At 33.8% G+C, this 17,559-nt stretch overlaps 2 protein-coding genes across 2 annotated transcripts; both read left to right on the top strand.

Annotated features, from left to right (window-relative positions):
- Nucleotides 1–953: 953 nt before the first annotated feature.
- On the top strand, nucleotides 954–3,283 carry LOC132758410 (uncharacterized; the record flags this gene model as incomplete). Its single annotated transcript, XM_060750081.1, is given in 1 exon segment — nucleotides 954–3,283. A coding segment is annotated over 1 exon segment (720 nt), but the record flags the coding sequence as incomplete, so codon positions are not given.
- An 8,133-nt stretch (nucleotides 3,284–11,416) lies between these two features.
- On the top strand, nucleotides 11,417–17,337 carry LOC132758411 (citron rho-interacting kinase-like). Its single transcript, XM_060750082.1, has 7 exons — nucleotides 11,417–11,567; nucleotides 12,038–12,104; nucleotides 12,315–12,524; nucleotides 12,824–12,977; nucleotides 13,512–13,686; nucleotides 14,007–14,241; nucleotides 17,141–17,337. The coding sequence occupies exons 1-7, from the start codon at nucleotides 11,446–11,448 to the stop codon at nucleotides 17,165–17,167; spliced, it is 990 nt and encodes a 329-aa protein (XP_060606065.1). The 5' UTR covers nucleotides 11,417–11,445; the 3' UTR covers nucleotides 17,168–17,337.
- Nucleotides 17,338–17,559: the final 222 nt, after the last annotated feature.

Below are 17,559 nucleotides of genomic sequence, written 5' to 3'. Positions count from 1 at the left end.
ATATTTGGTATGTGTTATTATCTAAAGGTACTCTACCAAAGTTGTTCAAATTTTGCCTCTAGTGTCAAAATTAGCCCTGCCCCGGGGGTCATAGGTTTTCCTCATATGTATATAGTAAAAACTTAAAAAATCATCTTCTCTAAATTGACAAAGGCTAGAGGTTAGATATTTTGCATGAAACATTATGTAGTGAACCTCTAGCAAGATTGAACAAATTATAGCCCTGGGGTCAAAATTGGCCCCACCCCCGGGGGTCATTGATAATCACTATGTACATATAGTAAAAAATTAAAAAATCTTATTGTCTGAAGGTACAAGGCTTAGAGCTTTGATATTTGGTATATGATATCATCTATAGGTACTCTACCAAAGTTGTTCAAATTTTGCCGCTAGTGTCAAAACTAGCCCTGCCCCGGGGTCATAGGTTTTCCTTACATGTATATAGTAAAAACTTTAAAAAAATCATCTTCTCTAATTGACAAAGGCTAGAGGTGAGACATTTTGCAGTAAACATTGTGTAGTGAACCTTTAGCAAGATTATACAAATTAAAGCCATGGGGTCAAAATTGGCCCAGTCCCTGGGGATCATTGATTTTCAGTCACTATGTCATAAAGTAAAAAATTAAAAATCTTATTGTCTTAAGGTACTAATCTTATAATAACAGATAGGCAAGTGATCTTAGCATTATGGCAATCTGTATAGAAACAAAAAAAATGTGTTCCTACATTACTATTTAGTGTTGTATTTATGCGGTGGCATGGCATTTTTTACAAATGCAATCTTGTTTATAATTATGTGATAAATAGAATATTTTATTATATTATATTCATGTAGATTCAATACTAAATTTATTGAACTCAATGAATAAATCAATATGATTTTATTCAACTATTTCAATAAATTTAGTATTAAACCTACACTCATTCAGTATCCTCTATAATTTACCATTTCAGGAAATATTGAAGTTTGGCATGGTAATGCTGATATGATTTTAAATAAATGTACCGTCACTGTGAACAAAGAATATGATGAAGCTAGAAGATCAACCAGACATCAAGCAGAACATTACGACAGTGATTCCGATGCCAGTGTTAGTTCAAGTTCTAGCTTTTCATTTGTTGAGGTTAAATGTCATGAAAAGGCAGGTGACAAACAGTTATGTAGGCAAGAAGAAGCAGAGGCTCAAGCTATAGCACAGACAATTACAAATGCATTCTGTGAGGAAAGTAATAGAGATGAGTTAATTCCATCTTTTTTAGCTACAAATGAAAAGGTTAAGATCTACATGTACTGTTGTAGCAAAGATGTACTCCTTGAAAGTAATTACATACCTATTTGTCCAAATGGGTCATTGAGCATAAAAACTCTGGTATTGGTGTGGCTGGCATTAAATTTTGACTTCTATCAAGTATCAGATGTCTTTGGTGAGAAATTCAGAGACAGACTTGAATATGAATTGCCACTGTCAAATTTTCATAAAATTGTAGGTGAAGATGCCTTGAAACTCTATCAGCATGAAGCAAGTAGACATTTAATAAAAAAACAAGGTGACCAAATGGAGGAAGTAGAGATACCATTTCATCCTAGTTTTTACAAACTTTCAATTATTGACAAAGATATGTTTGATATCATTCAGCTGATGGATAAAATAAGTTTAATAGGGAAGAAATAATTTTGAACAAAACAATCTGGACAAGAAAGCTTGTTAATACTTTTATTGCATATGTAAACCTGTTGTCAGTGCTTTTATAGTAGAAGGTTGAATACTACTAAAACTTTTACCTGGGATTGTGAGAGATGTTGGGCTCTCCATTATTTGTATGAAAGTCAAATTGACACAAGAGTCTGCAATATTTTCAATTATTGTTCAATTGTCGTCCAGGGTTTGAACATTTTCTGGAAGTTTTGTTTCATATATTTATGTATGTTATTATTATGCCTTTCAGAGATAATTTAGAAAATGTCAGTGTGATAGCAAATAATATTACAGTTTGAATTGACACAATGTACACATATTTTTTGTTAATGTACCATAAAACCCAAACAAGATTGGACTGTGATGTAGCACTTTGATTTCCATCCTAGAATTCTGAAATTGAAACTATTTTAATGGCAGCATTATTGATATGACACTAGATAAATGTATTTATTTTCACATAAAGATACTTTATTTCTCATTAAAGCAGCACGCCTCCAGATTCATGTTAATTTTCATGAAAATTTTGGAAATATATTTAAAAGTAAAATAATGTGAGATGAACAAATTAAGTAATTTACATATTTCAATTGGCACTTACAATCCACGAAAGTTACCAAAAAGTGGTCAACATATGCAAAAACAGCCCAAGTTTATGCGTTAGTAATGCAGTAGAAATATGGCAATAAAATACTGCAAAATCGGTGTTAACCGTATATAACATGTTAAATATAACTTGTACCTTGAATGTTTTTACCTTTCTTAAAAGTTTAGTGCATTTTTCTCAATATTGATTTTCTTGAAATATTTTGGCTCATCTGGAGGCGTGCAGTTTTAAGGAGTGATATTTTTTCTTATGTTGTGCTAGACATTAGTAAAAACATTTATTTATTATTTTAAGAGTCTTTACATAAAAACAAACAAATATTCTCTATAATTATATGAAATGACAAGTTATGTGAGATTTTATATTATTGTTGAAAGTGTTATAAATCACATAAACTAATTTCATGAATGAATTCACATTTTAAATACAGTTGACTCTCAATAAGTCATTATGGCGTACGCAAAATTCCATGTTAGTCGAAGAATTTATAAATTCCCGTCAAATTTCCTTCTTTATCTTTGTATTTGTACTCCGCTTAAGGTCAAATTTTGACTTATTAAAACTTTTTTTTAGTGGAAAGGAGTTTTTGGTCCTGTCGATTAAAGCCCAACATATTTTCATTTCATTTAGTTATTGTACTTCTATAGTAATGAATTATTGTAAACATGTGCTTAATATTATTACTGATGAATACTGACCAACTTGATTTGCATTTATATCATTGCTACAACTGTTTGGGTTTATGTTTCACTACTAATAATTAGATGTATTGTGTTTCACTATTAATATAGATGTATTGTGTTTTACTATTAATATAGATTTAATTTTAAATAATATCTTTCTGTTCATTTATAATTTGTAGTTATAAGTGATTAACCATCATTTCAAGCATTGCTGTTATCAACAATAACAAACCTACTACTTTGGACATAATAAATCAATTAGGCACATGTATATACATGTACGAATGTAAACGTAATGGCAGCATTACTGGAATTTGTTTGTTTTGAAGTAAAATGCCAAGTCCCTTGAAATTCGAGTTACCTTTGGATCAAATTACTTGCATTTTCAAATGAAAGTTTAACCGAGCATGTTTAAATAAATTTTGAAAACATACTGATGACTTGTATAAAGTTTTTATTTTATGGATATTTCTAAATACAGTCGACTCCGCTTATAACGAACTCAATGGGACATTAAAATATCGTTCGTTATATCCGAAGTTCGCTAAAAGCGAAAAAACAACAACTTTCCTTGATTTGTGTGGGCGGGCAAGTTTGCCAGGAAAAAGCCATATCTGTCACCGGTCACCGATGATATCGCTATATTACGGCAGCGGTTATTTGATGCGGGACATTTTATTTAACAATATATTATGTACATGTATTTGATTAATTGTAGACAAAAGTTTCAAATTTTATATGCATAATTTATACATTTAATCCAAGCAAAATTTTGAACTACATGAACGCATCTACATATATATATATGTTTATAAAGCACGGATTAATATTATAATTAAGATACGTGATAAAAGTTACATGTAAAGAAATCAGTTTTTATGCCCCCACAATGTGGGAGCATATAGCGTTGCACTTGTCCGTCCGTCCGTCAGTCCGTCCGTCCGTCCATCAGTCAGTCCGTCCGTCCATACGTCCCGAAATCTTGTGAACGCAACTCCTCTTAAACCGGATGGCAGATTTTGCTTAAACTTACAGGGATGAACAACCTTAATGTGTAGATGGTAGTAAAGGAAGGAATTTTTGCTGCGACCAAATTTAACAGAATTATGGCCCTTTGTTGATTTTTTCACTATATTATAACTATGTAGAAATTTTGTGAACACAACTCCTCTTAAACCGCATGGCAGATTTTGCTTAAACTTACAGGGATGAACAACCTTAATGTGTAGATGGTAGTAAAGGAAGGAATTTTTGCTGCGACCAAATTTAACAGAATTATGGCCCTTTGTTGATTTTTTCACTATATACTATGTAGAAATTTTGTGAACGCAACTCCTCTTAAACCCAAGGCAGATTTTGCTTAAACTTACAGGGATGAACAACCTTAAGGTGAAGATGGTAGTTAAGGAAGGAATTTTTGCTGCGACCAAATTTTACAGAATTATGGCCCTTTGTTGATTTTTTCACTATATACTATATAGAAATTTTGTGAATGCAACTCCTCTTAAACTGGATGGCAGATTTTGCTTAAACTTCCAAGGATGAACAACCTTTATGTGTAGATGGCAGTAAAGGAAGGAATTTTCGCTGCAACCAAATTTAACAGAATTATGGCCCTTTGTTGTTTTTTTCATTATATACTATGTAGAAATTTTGTGAACGCAACTCCTCTTAAACCGGATGGCAGATTTTGCTTTAACTTCCAGGGATTAACAACCTTAATGTGTAGATGGTAGTAAAGGTAGGAATTTTTGCTGCGACCAAATTTAACAGAATTATGGCCCTTTGTTGATTTTTAGTTTTCAACTTGTGGCACATGTAGTCCAAAAAATATTTGACCTAGAGTCATAAGATTGACAGAACAGTGGCGTGTGGGGGCATCCGTGTCCTATGGACACATTTCTAGTATTTTATTGTTTTCTCTTCATAACGAAATGTCTCAAGCTCTGAGCAACACTTGTACAATTTTTCATCCGGCTCGCGATCTCCCAAAAATGTTCGGACAGTATCTATGGCACTAAAAATCCACAGACACTGGCTGAATTTCTTGTACGTCGCTGTCATCGCTGGATGATCTCATTCTAATTTGATTCACAATATCAGTTTCAGACAGATTTAATCTTGTTTCAAGTGACATCTAGAAAAGTAAATAATTAAATTATACGAGGGATGATCAAAAATTAACCGGACTTTGTAAATGATTCTTTACCTTTTAAATGAATTTACATAAAAATACACAGAAAATAAATCGGAATCTATCCCCTGAATGATACAAAAAATACCAACAAGAAATATAAACAAAGAAAAAAGTTATGCTGTTATCGGCATGTATATGTAAAGCAATGCGGCGCACGGTATAACTTTGAAATTGACGTTAACGACGTCACAAGCGTATTTGTCTTAATGGAGCAGCATTTTACTCATTCACGGAGTAGGCAAATACGTGGAACAGTCATGTTGTTGATGCGGCGGATCCACTGCCTATATATATTTCTGTACAAGTGGGTATCATATTGTATTGTAAAATAATGAATGATGATAAAGAACTCCTGTAATGACGCAAATTTCCGTTCTTTCCTTCTGTTAACTTGATTGTTGGAAAAAACGCACATGCAATAAACCATATTATGTACTACAAATAATGTTGCTGAATGATAATGTATCATACATAAGAAAAAATAAAAGAGTAAAACAACTATGAACAAAATTGTCATTATTTTAAAATAAATAAAACGCCTAGCCGATTTTGAACAGTGACTGTCTAATTGTTGACACAATTTCTCCATAAAACTACTGCGTAAAATAAGAAAATAATTGATACAATTGTAAACCAAGAATACAATATATGTAATTAATGCATTAACTATTATCATTTTAAAATGCTTAGAGTTGACTGCACCGTACCGTAGCTACTGTCGAACATCGTTGACAATGTCCGCAGTCAATAGGCTGTCATTTCTCAACGTCTTGGCGATTGACGTCACCAACGTCCTGGAAAATTTCTTTTTTCTGTCCCTCCCTTACTTGTTTTCTATTTCTCTATTATCCTTTCTTAATTCATTATGCTAATAAAAATATGCTGTGGCTTTCTGGAACTTTTCCCTTGATAGCCGTAATCTTTTTCTACGTTTTAAACAGTTTCTTGTCTTTCTTTTGACATTTTTTTCTTATTGATCGATTTTCGAGACATTCCGACGACATTGTTTTAACGGGAGTATTTCATTAGCATGTGACGTTTGAATTGTGATTGCAAATATAAATATGGTTTAAATGAAGTTAATTTTTCTGACAACGTCAAAGATATGGTTCATGACGTTTTGGCGTATTTTGAAATCTAAATGTGCCATATTGTTAAATATACGCAGCTTAAAGCGCCTGCTGTCAAGGCGAATTTACGCACTGCGCCGGGTGTGCGTTACCATGGTTTTTGAATTTGCTGTTACGGACAAGCTATTTGCATTATCAGATAAGATATAGTATCAGTTTACAGGTATTGTTTTCCGATTAAGTGTGATATATAACAATAATTGATAGGTTGAAAAATTTTCAATTGACAGTCACAGTCCGGTTTATTTTTGATCATCCCTCGTACTTGCGGTCTGCATAGCATTTAAATAAGCATTTAAACACTTATTTTGCTACTTGTTTGTAACTGTTTGGTTAACATTGCATACAGAAAATCGATTTTTTGGTAATTATCGGGCATTAGCAGCTTTTTATTGTAATATATTTTATAATTACTTAGGGTGCTAAACTTACCGTAACAAAGCAATTGATTTGCAATATTTTGTGAGAACATTTTACCGGTATTTATGTACTGATCTTTAATCGAGCGCATCCCGATATTTCAATCAAAACAGTTTGTTCGATGAATTTTGGCAATCTCCTACGCAGTGATCTCCCCTTATCAGTACAGTTACAATTCTGCCAAGGGAGGTAATCAGTGTGAGGAGTTTGGAATTTTGGTAGCACACCACAGTAATGTAAGCCACAGCTTCGAATGGCCAGGGAGGATTTCTTGGATATAGTGAATATTCTGGATTTAAATGACTGATTGTCTTTAAAATGCATTTTCAGCATAAAATTTGTTTTTGTGACATCTAATATGATCACTGGCAAATTCGAAAACATGGCCAGAAATCACATGCTGTTGATTATGAATGTCAAGGCCGCCATTTTTTGTAAACATTGCTTTTATACAGCATGCATGACGGCAGGAACTTGAAATTAACTGTGGAGTGCTACCTTTACATGTTTTCGCCGTTTGGGACTTGAAAAAATGGTTCGCTATAGCAGAAAATTCGTTATAAGCGAGTACGTATTAAGCGATTGGATTTAATATAAAATAAAGAAGGAATCGGCCGGGGATTTCAGACTTTGTTGGCTATTACCGATAATTCGTTATAAGCGAGTTCTTTATAAGTGGAGTCGACTGTATTGTTAAACTAAAGGGTACATTTGTATAAAGCTATATCGTATGAAATATTTAAAAAAAAAATTCAACAGTAAAATTGTATTGTTTCAATAATATTATGGTTGATTCCCAAAAATAGAATGTCTCTGTAAATTAACACACATAAATATTGTATATTAACAGAATAAAATGTTCCGCAACAAAATATTATACTGCTGTTTAACTTTAAAGTATTGTTTTAACCATTTATAGAATAATTTCATGTCTGCGCCATCCGCTTTTAAGGCAATACACTTCCATTTCTCTTTCATATAGGCATATTGGAAGCATTCACTTTTAAAATTCAAACAAGAACTTTTGCAGCAGATATAATTTTATAGCTTTATGCACTTTGAAAGTAATTTTGGCATAAATATTGCCTTGTACCAGACCCACCATTATAGTCTGAAAGGAAGACAAATAAAAACAATACTAGAGATTTTTGTGTCGCCTCTATGGAGTAATGACTACATAAAGGGATCACTTCTCCATTGTCTGTCTGTCTGTCCGTCTGAAACTACTGGTGCAATTTCATCCGAACTTTACAGGAATGATCAGTACCAAGTCTAGTTGTGCATCTCATCGGCTTTTTATGCTTAAATGATATTTGTCGGAGTTATATCCCTTTAATTCTTTTTTATGCTCCCCGAAAAATTTCGGGGGTTCATATAGTCGCCGCCTTGTCCGTCCGTCCGTCCGTCCCCTTTTCTTGTCCGGGACATAACTTTTAAACAACAAGAGGTATCAACATGAAACTTTGTAGGTAGATAGATCTCATTGAGTAGGTGTGCAGTGCACAAGAACTGTAACTCTGCCTTGCCTAATTTTTGAATAATTCCCCTTTGTTTATTTTTACACTTTGAACTTTGTCCGGGACATAACTCTTAAATCCGGTTCAACCGGTTCTTGTATTTAAAAGTTTGTCCGGACTACTCCTGAAGAAAAACTTTTTATGCCCCCGCCATATAATGGCAGGGGCATATAGTGTTACCCTGTTCCGTCATTCCGTCCTTCCGTCATCATCAGTTTCCGTTCATTATCTTAATAACCCTTGCACATATTGAACTCAAATTTGACATATGGATATGTCATGAGAAAATACAGGTCAAGTTTGAAATTAGTCATGGTTCGATGATTTTTGGCAGAGTTATGCCCCTTTTTTACATTGAAAAATATATGAAATTTTCAGTTTCCGTTCATTATCTCCCAAACGGTTCAAAAACATCAATTCAAAATTGACATATGGATATGTCATGAAGAAAAATACAGGTCAAGTTCGAAATTTGTCATGGTTCGATGATTTTTGGCAGAGTTATGCCCCTTTTACATTGAAAAATAATATGAAATTTTTCAGTTTCCTTTTCATTATCTCCCAAACGGTTTCAAAACATTCAAAAATTCAAAAATTGAACATATTGATATGTCATGAGAAAATACAGGTCAAGTTCGAAATTGGTCATGGTTCGATGATTTTTGGCAGAGTTTATGCCCCTTTTACTTTGAAAAATAATATGAAAATTTTCAGTTTCTGTTCATTATCTCCCCAACGGTACAACACATTCAACTCAAACTTGACATATTGATATGTCATGAGAAAATACAGGTCAAGTTTCAAATTTGGTCATGGTTCGATGATTTTTGCAGAGTTATGCCCCTTTTACTTTGAAAAATAATATGAAATTTTCAGTTTCCGTTCATTAAACTCCCCAATGTACAACACCATTCAACTCAAACTTGACATATGGATATTGTCAAAGGAATGTGCAGGCCAAGTTTGAATTTGGTCATGGTTTCAATGATTTTTGGGGCAGAGTTATGCCCCTTTCACTTTGAAAAATAATATGAAATTTACAGTTTCTGTTCATTATGTAACCCAACAGTGTTACAATTATTCAACTCAAATTTGACATAGGATATGTTAAAGGAATGGGGCAGGTCAAGTTGGAATTTGGTCATTGTTTGATGATTTTGTGAGCTTTTAGATAGGGTGAATGTCTGTCGTCTGTTTTTGTTCCATCATACGTCCACAATTGCTTGTGAACACTTATGACTCAATCATCATCAAACTTTGTCAGGATGCTTGTTAAGTCAATTTGCTCGGATGCGTTCCAAACTGGGTCATTTCGGATGGAAAAACTAGGTCACAAGAGCTAAAATAATAAAAAACCTTGTGAACACTCTAGAGGTCACATTTTTGACCCAATCATCATTAAACTTAATCAGGATGTTTTTCTAGGTGATAGCTCGAATGAGTTTGAAAAACGGTCATCTCGGATGAAAAAGTAGTCACAGGAGCTATAAATAGAAAAACCTTTGTGAACACTCTAGTGGTCACATTTTTAAACCAATCATCATCAAAAACTTGGTCAGGAATGCTTTTCTAGTCATTGCTTGGATGATTTCGAACATAGGTCATTTCTGATGAAAAACTAGGTCACAGGAGCTAAAAATAGAAAAAACTTGTGAACACTCTAGTGGTCACATTTTTGACCCAATCATCATCAAAACTTGTCAGGATGCTTGTTTAGATAATAGCTCGGATGAAGGTCGAATATGGGTCATCTCGGATGAAAAAACTAGGTCACCGGACTCTAAATAGAAAAACCTTGTTTAACACTCTAGCGGTCACATTTTTGCATCAATAATCATCAAACTTGGTCAGGATGCTTATCTAGTTTGATAGCTGAGATTAGTTCGAACATGGTCATCTCGGATGAAAAAGTAGGTTCGCCGGAGCTAAAAATAGAAAAAACCTTGTGAACACTCTAGCGGTCACATTTTTGCATCAATCATCATCAAACTTGGTCAAGATGCTTGTCTAGGTGATAGCTTCAGATGAGTTCGAACATGGGTCATCTCGTGATGAAAAAGTAGGTCACCGGAGCTAAAAATAGATAAACCTTGTTAACAACTCTAGCGGTCACATTTAGCATCAGTCATCATCAAACTTGGTCAAGATGTTTGTCTAGGTGATGGCTCGGATGAGTTCGAAACATGGGTCATCTCGGATGAAAAAGTAGGTCACCGGAGCTAAAAATAGAAAAACCTTGTTAAGACTATAGTGGTCACATTTCTGCATCAATCATCATCAAACTTGATCAAAATGCTTGTCTGGGTATTGCTCGGATGAGATGGAAAACAGGGGTCATCTTGGATGAAAAAACTAGGCTCACAGGAGCTAAAAATAGAAAATCTTGTCAACACTCTAGTGGTCACAATTTTGACTCAATTGTCATCAAACTTGGTCAGGAAACTTGTCTAGGTCATTGCTGGGGAATAATTGAACATGGGACATTTCGGATGAAAAACTAGGTCACAGGAGCTAAAAATAGAAAATCTTGTTAACACTCTAGTGGCTACTGTTGTGATCCAAATATTCTGTTAATTGGGCTGAAAGTTTGCTTTGATGATTTCTAAGTCAAGATCAAACATGGGTCATCTTGGATGAAAAACTAGGTCACACTGCCCAAATATGGAAAAACCTTGTTAACATTCTAGTGGTGACATTTTGGACTCAGTTATCATCAAACTTGGTCAGGATGCTTGTCTAGGTAATTGCTTGGATGAGTTCGAAATCGCATGTGAAACTAGGTAACCGGAGCTAAAATAAGAAAAATCTTGTTAACACTCTAGTTGCTACTGTTTTGATCCAAGTATCCTGGAAATTGGTCTGAAAGTTTGTTTTAATGATTTCTAGATCAAGTTTGAATATGTGTCACCTGGGTAAAAAACTAGGTCGCACTGCTCAAATATGGATAATCCTTGTTAACACTGTAGTGGTCACATTTTTGACTCACCTGTCATGAGACTTGGTCAGAATGCTTTTCTAGGCAATTGTTTGGATGAGTTTGATAATTCAGGTGAGTGATCTAGGGCCATCATGGCCCTCTTGTTTAAAGACAATATGTGTTTTATTTACACATGGATTAAGTTTATTAACAGTGTTTTGTTTTGTACCGTCATCGGTTACAGGTTATGTCTCGGATATATGAAGAGAAAGAGATAATGGCTCATGCTACCAGTCCATGGATCACTAAGCTGCACTACGCTCTCAAGGATGCTCATACATTGTCCCTTGTGATGGACTTCCATGCTGACGGTGACTTGCTAATGGGATATGTTCATAGGTATATTGTTTGATATAAACTTCCTTTATAAATGAGGAATCTGATAAAGGGAAATAGCAGGTTTATGACTCAGATACTGGTGAACTTATAAGCATTTAGTATTACCTCACAGATTTCGTTAGAAGTTTATAGAAATAAACAAAAGCAATGAAATAAAAACATGTACTGTGAAACTGGTTATACTGTCAAGTTTTACTAACAATCAAGTTATTTTCTATACCTTTAAAAATCTGTGGCTTTTCAATTTGGAAAGTAAAGTCAACATTTCCAAATTTAATGAAATTTAAATATTTTAAACATTTTCAGAGAATAATAGTATTAAAACAACACATTTGTAAAATTTATTAAAATCAATTTGTAAATATAATAATATTATAGTCATGGGAAGTTTTCAATAATAAAGTAACAGAATCAGTTTTCAGATAAATTTTTAGGCACTTGTAATGCTTTAATGTTTTTGGTGTTTTCAGGGATACTCGAGGGCATGTGAAACTTGTAGTCTTGGGTTCAGCTGCAAAACTCTCCAGTAACAGTTATGTAAGTTGATATGTTTGTTTATATCATCTGCTACTTAAGAGTTTGTCTAATTTCTAATTGCAGTTTAGCCATTTGCATTTACCTGTTTTACCAATGTCCTGTTTTAACTTAATGTACATGTATTTATAGAATAACTGACCAAACACTGTAATATGAAATGTGAAATAATGTTTACAATGTACATACAACAGTTAGAATATTTTGTATCAGGTATCGTCAAAGATGCTGATGGGAACACCAGACAATGTTTCTCCAGAGCTGCTCAATGCCATGAATAATGATGTAGTGAACAGTTATGGTGTTGAGGTGGACTGGCGGTCACTAGGTGTCTGTATGTACAAGATGTTGTGTGGGAAAACACCATTCACTGATGACGCAGGTTCCATGGTGGCCACATATTCTAATATCATGAACTATGAGGTAGACATTTATTTCCTTACAAATTTCATTCTTTTTTATTTATCAGAATGATTGAAACTGGGCTTTATTAGAAAATGTTTCAATGTTTTGCACTCATATGATGATTTTTTTTCTAGTATATATATATATGCATGACACTATATATCCTGCAAAAGAAAATTTAATAAGAAAAAATTTTGTTATAAGTTGCAGTTTTAGAATAACTATCCTGTTGGAAAATGTATAAGTCAGTTTGTTCAAACATGCACTTGATAAAACAACTTAAAGTGATACTGTTATATTCTTTCATTATTTTTTAGGCATATTTGAAGTATCCTCAATCACTAGATATATCATCAGCAGCTAAAAGTTTGATGAACAAGCTTTTTATTGACACAGATCATAGACTGGATTACCAACAAATCAGGAAACAAGCTTTCTCTGATAAAACAGACTGGGATAATATTAGAAATGGTATTAAATTGAAAACTTCTTAAGATTTGATTTAGTAAGAAGAAGAATATAAACTTGCGTAATTAGATATTAATATTGAACAGTTTTCTAGTAAGCATATAGAACCAATATTATGATACATTTAACAGGTACTTATTCAAATGAATTCTGAAATATTAAAAGAAAAATTGATACATATTTAAATTTTAGATTTAACAAGGTTTAGATTTGCAGAAGTTTTATTTGACTTAATAGAACAAATTTCAGATAGGTATAACATAATTTCATACCCGTAACCATTGAAAAAAGGGCTGGAAAAGATAAATACAAATATTGCTGTGAATAGATGTTTATAAGTATGACATGCTTATCTTCCTACATGTAAGGCTTTGATTAAACATTATATAATCAGTTCAATAAAAACAAACACTGTTCTAAGCTTTTGACATTTTTGTTCAGAAAAAATTGATGTTTATAAAAAAAAAAGGAATTCTACATACATTATAAAACATTAAGAAATGCATAAAGTACATGTATGAATTAATTATTTTACAGAGACTGCACCATTTGTGCTTCACCTAGAGAGTCTGGATGATACATCAAACTTTGAGGAGTTTGAGAAGATAAAACATCCTCCAGTGTATGATGACCACAAATATGATAGAGACTTCTCGGGCAAAGATTTACCCGTTGTAGGCTTCACCTATACTGAGAATAAACCAGCTTCTAAGTAAGCTTATCTATATATAATTGATAGATAAATAAAGTCTTTGCCCTTGTGAAATTGTTAATTATTCTCAGGCCTAACATGTTGTTAATGTTTGAATGATGAGCTGTTAAACCAATAAAAAATCCTTGTCATTTGTAATTTTTTTTAGATTTCTTTGTAAAAATAAATGCTCTTGATGGCTATACAGAAATCATTGCTTTCATATATACATATTAGATATATTTATTAAAATAAATTTGTATTCTTAAAGAACATAGGAAATACATCATCGAGATTATTATTATGATATTTACTATAACAGAAAGGACTTCTTTTTTCAGAAGAAAATCAAAGAATAGCATTGATATTGATGCATCAGTTAGTATGTCTAAGCGACGCTCTGGTTCGGGAGCAGATCTTACCTTGACTGTAAAAATATCTGAGATGAAGAAACTTGGAAAGAAATTTGATAGGCTCAGATCAACAGTAGAGCAGCAGAAACTGTCACTAGAAGATAAAGAAGAAATGATAGAAAAACTTGAGCTTGAGAGTCAGAACTACATAGCTAAAACTAATGTGAGTAAAAATATGAAAATAGTTTATCAGTGTATCAGCAAACTAATTTAAGTGAGATCTAGAAAATTGTATGTCGAAATTAATGTTAGCAATATGTAGAAAACTACAATTTATATAACCCAAGTAATATGCAAGATGACCAAAAGTGATGCGAGTGGTATCAAGATAAATAACAAAACAAAAACTTTTGTTTTCATGGCTGACAAGGGATCTCCACTTTCGAGAGAATTGTATTTCATAGGCCTTGAGTTCTTTTTATGTCCTCCACAGAAAATATGTTCAAAATAGTCAAATTTCTCTATGATGAAAATCTTAAAGAAAAAAAAATTAAATGGTAGATTCTCAATTATTAGGTTGGGAAAACATTATTGGAATTTGTGTCAAATGGCATAAAATGTATTGTAGTACCAATACACAACAAATAAATGTTCATTATCAATGGCTCAGGCTTTTAAATTTGAAATCACCATTAAGCTAATCTGTTACAACTTTTTCTTTCTTTTTGTGCCCCATGTTAGTGGCGGGCATTTAGATTTACCCTTGTCCGGCCGTCCATCTGTCCGTCCGTCCTTCCGTCCGTCCGTTCACTTTTGTGTCGCACGTAACTAAAAAAGTATTTGACCTAGAGTCATGAAACTTTACAGGAATGTTGATCAGCATGTGTAGTTGTGCACTGGGTATTTTCGTCTGGATATTTTTAGTATTTTCAGAGTGTTCGAACATGGTCATCTCAGATGAAAAACTAGGCGACCGGAGCTAAAAATAGAAACACTCTAGCGGTCACATTTTCAATCATCATCAATCATCATCAAACTTGGTCAGGATGCTTATCTAGTTGATAGCTCGAATGAGTTCGAACATGGGTCATCTCGGATGAAAAACTAGGTCACAAGAGCTAAAAATAGAAAAAAACACCTTGTTAACACTCTAGCGGTCAAATTTTGCCTCAATCATCATCAAACTTGGTCAGGATGTTTGTCTAGTTGATAGCTTGGATGAGTTCAAACATTGGTCATCTCGGATGAAAAACTAGGTCACAGGAGCTAAAAATAGAAAAATCTTGTTAACACTCTAGTGGCTACTGTTTTGATCCAAATATCCTGTAAATTGGTCGGAAAGCTTGTTTTTATGATTTCTAAGTCAATTACGAACATGGGTCATCTTGGATGAAAAACTAGGTCACACCGCCCAAATATGGAAAAACCTTGTTAACATTCTAGTGGTCACATTTTTCGACTCAATCATCATCAAACTTGGTCAGGATCCTTTACTAGGTAATTGCTCGGATGAGTTCGAAATCGCATGTGAAACTAGGTCACCAGAGCTAAAAATAGAAAAATCTTGTTAACACTCTAGTTGCTACTGTTTTTGATCCAAGTATCCTGGAAATTGGTCTGAAAGTTTGTTTTGATGATTTCTAGGTCAAGTTTAAATATGGGTCACCTGGGTAAAAAACTAGGTCACACTGCTCAAATATGGATAATCCTTGTTAACACTGTAGTGGTCACATTTTTGACACACCTGTCATGAGACTTGGTCATAATGCTTGTCTAGGTAATTGTTTGGATGAGTTTGTTGGGTCAGGTGAGCGATCTAGGGCCATCATGGCCCTCTTGTTTACATAATTATGCCCCTTTTTCGACTTAGAAATTCTTGGTTAAGTTTTTGCATGTAAGCTGGTATCTCCATAACTACTGAAGGGAATGGATTGAAACTTCACACACTTGTTCTCTGTGATTATCTGAGAAGATTGGCACAACTCCCATAACTCTGATTTGCTTTTTAACATAATTATGCCCCTTTTTCGACTTAGAAATTTTTGGTTAAGTTTTTGCGTGTATGATGGTATCTCTCTATAACTACTGAAGGAAATGGATTGAAACTTCACACACTTATTTTCTGTGATTATCTAAGATGATTGGCACAAGTCCCATAACTCTAATTTGCTTTTTTACTTAATTATGCCCCTTTTTCAACTTAGATATTCTTGGTTAAGTTTTTGCGTGTAAGCTGGTATCTCTCTATAACTACTGAAGGGAATGGATTGAAACTTCACACTTTCGTTGTCTGTGATTATCTTAGATGATTAGCACAAGTCCCATAACTCTGATTTGCTTTTTTAGCTCACAAGAGCCGAAGGCTCGGGGTGAGCTATTAGTATCTAAGGGGGATGCTCCGGCGTCCGTCATCCATCGTCATGCGTCAACATTCGTCTTCTTCTCTGAAACTACTGGGCAGATTTACTTCAAATTTGGTCTGTAGCATCCTTGTAACAGTCACACTTGAATTTGCTCATGTCATTTCAATTGGCCCCTTTTAGGGGTCAGCAGAGCTAAAAATAGAAAAACCTTTAAACATCTTCTACTTCAGAACCAGTAGATGGATGATCACCAAACTTTGTCTGTAGCATTCTTGGGTACTCTTTTATCAAGTTTGCTTATATTTATTTGATTAGCCCCTTTTACGGGCCACTTAAGCTAAAAATAGAAAAAGCCTTCGAAACATCATTTCCTACTGAAATAATAGAAAGATGATCACCAAACTTTGTAGCATTCTTAGGTAGTCTTTTATCAAGTTTGCTCATATTATTTTGATTAGCCCTGTTTAAGCTAAAGCTTAAATACACCAGGTCATGGCATTTCTTCAAATTATTGACTGCTTCCAATGTTAGTGCTCTTGTCTCACTACAACAGAATGCCTTGCATGATAATTTGGGTCCCAGTCTAACAGAATTGACTGGTAATAATTTGACTGGTTCAGGACTTACTGGAATTAGTTTAATGGGGACCAGTCTCGGCAATTCTCTGTCTACCAGTCTGCCGGTGAACAGCCTGACTGGTAGTGCATTACATAGTTCCAGTCTGAGGGCAATGATTTAACTGGAAAATAGCCTCACTAGTCTTTCAGGAACCAGTCTAGCTGGTAACAGTTTAACGGGAACCAGTGTTACAAGAAGTGGTTTATCGTTTATGACAGGAAGTAGTTTATCAGCAGGGTCACAGTCTTTGCTGGTCCCTCAAATGCCATTCCAGCATCATCGGTGTCCCAAAATGCAATGTTACAACAAAGACAGAAGCCTCAAAGATCAAAAGTTCCACCACCATCAAAGGTATTATCATATAAACATTGATCTTCATATAAACATTGGATCTTTTTCATCCTAGTTTATATTATTCTTATGGATAGCATTGGATTAATTGAACTTTCATCCTATCTAGTTTTAATGAACATACGACCTGTATATATCATATTTTATGTCTTTTTGGTTTTAAAGAGTCAAAATTAGGAAAAAAAACCCATATAAGTTAAAAAGGGTAA

This window comes from Ruditapes philippinarum, unplaced genomic scaffold (genome assembly GCF_026571515.1).
Source record: "Ruditapes philippinarum isolate M1 unplaced genomic scaffold, ASM2657151v2 ctg11808_1_1_1_1, whole genome shotgun sequence".
NCBI classification, from domain to species: domain Eukaryota; kingdom Metazoa; phylum Mollusca; class Bivalvia; order Venerida; family Veneridae; genus Ruditapes; species Ruditapes philippinarum.
The sequence above is the reverse complement of the archived record's forward strand: the minus strand, read 5'-3'. Positions and strand labels throughout refer to the sequence as shown.

Excerpts from the sequence above, each read along its gene's own strand:
- LOC132758411 (XM_060750082.1), top strand. The coding sequence starts at position 11,446 with ATGGCTCATGCTACCAGTCCATGGATCACTAAGCTGCACTACGCTCTC. Across the intron at positions 12,525-12,823 it reads CTAATATCATGAACTATGAG|GCATATTTGAAGTATCCTCA; the intron begins GTAGACATTTAT and ends ATTATTTTTTAG. Across the intron at positions 12,978-13,511 it reads CTGGGATAATATTAGAAATG|AGACTGCACCATTTGTGCTT; the intron begins GTATTAAATTGA and ends ATTATTTTACAG.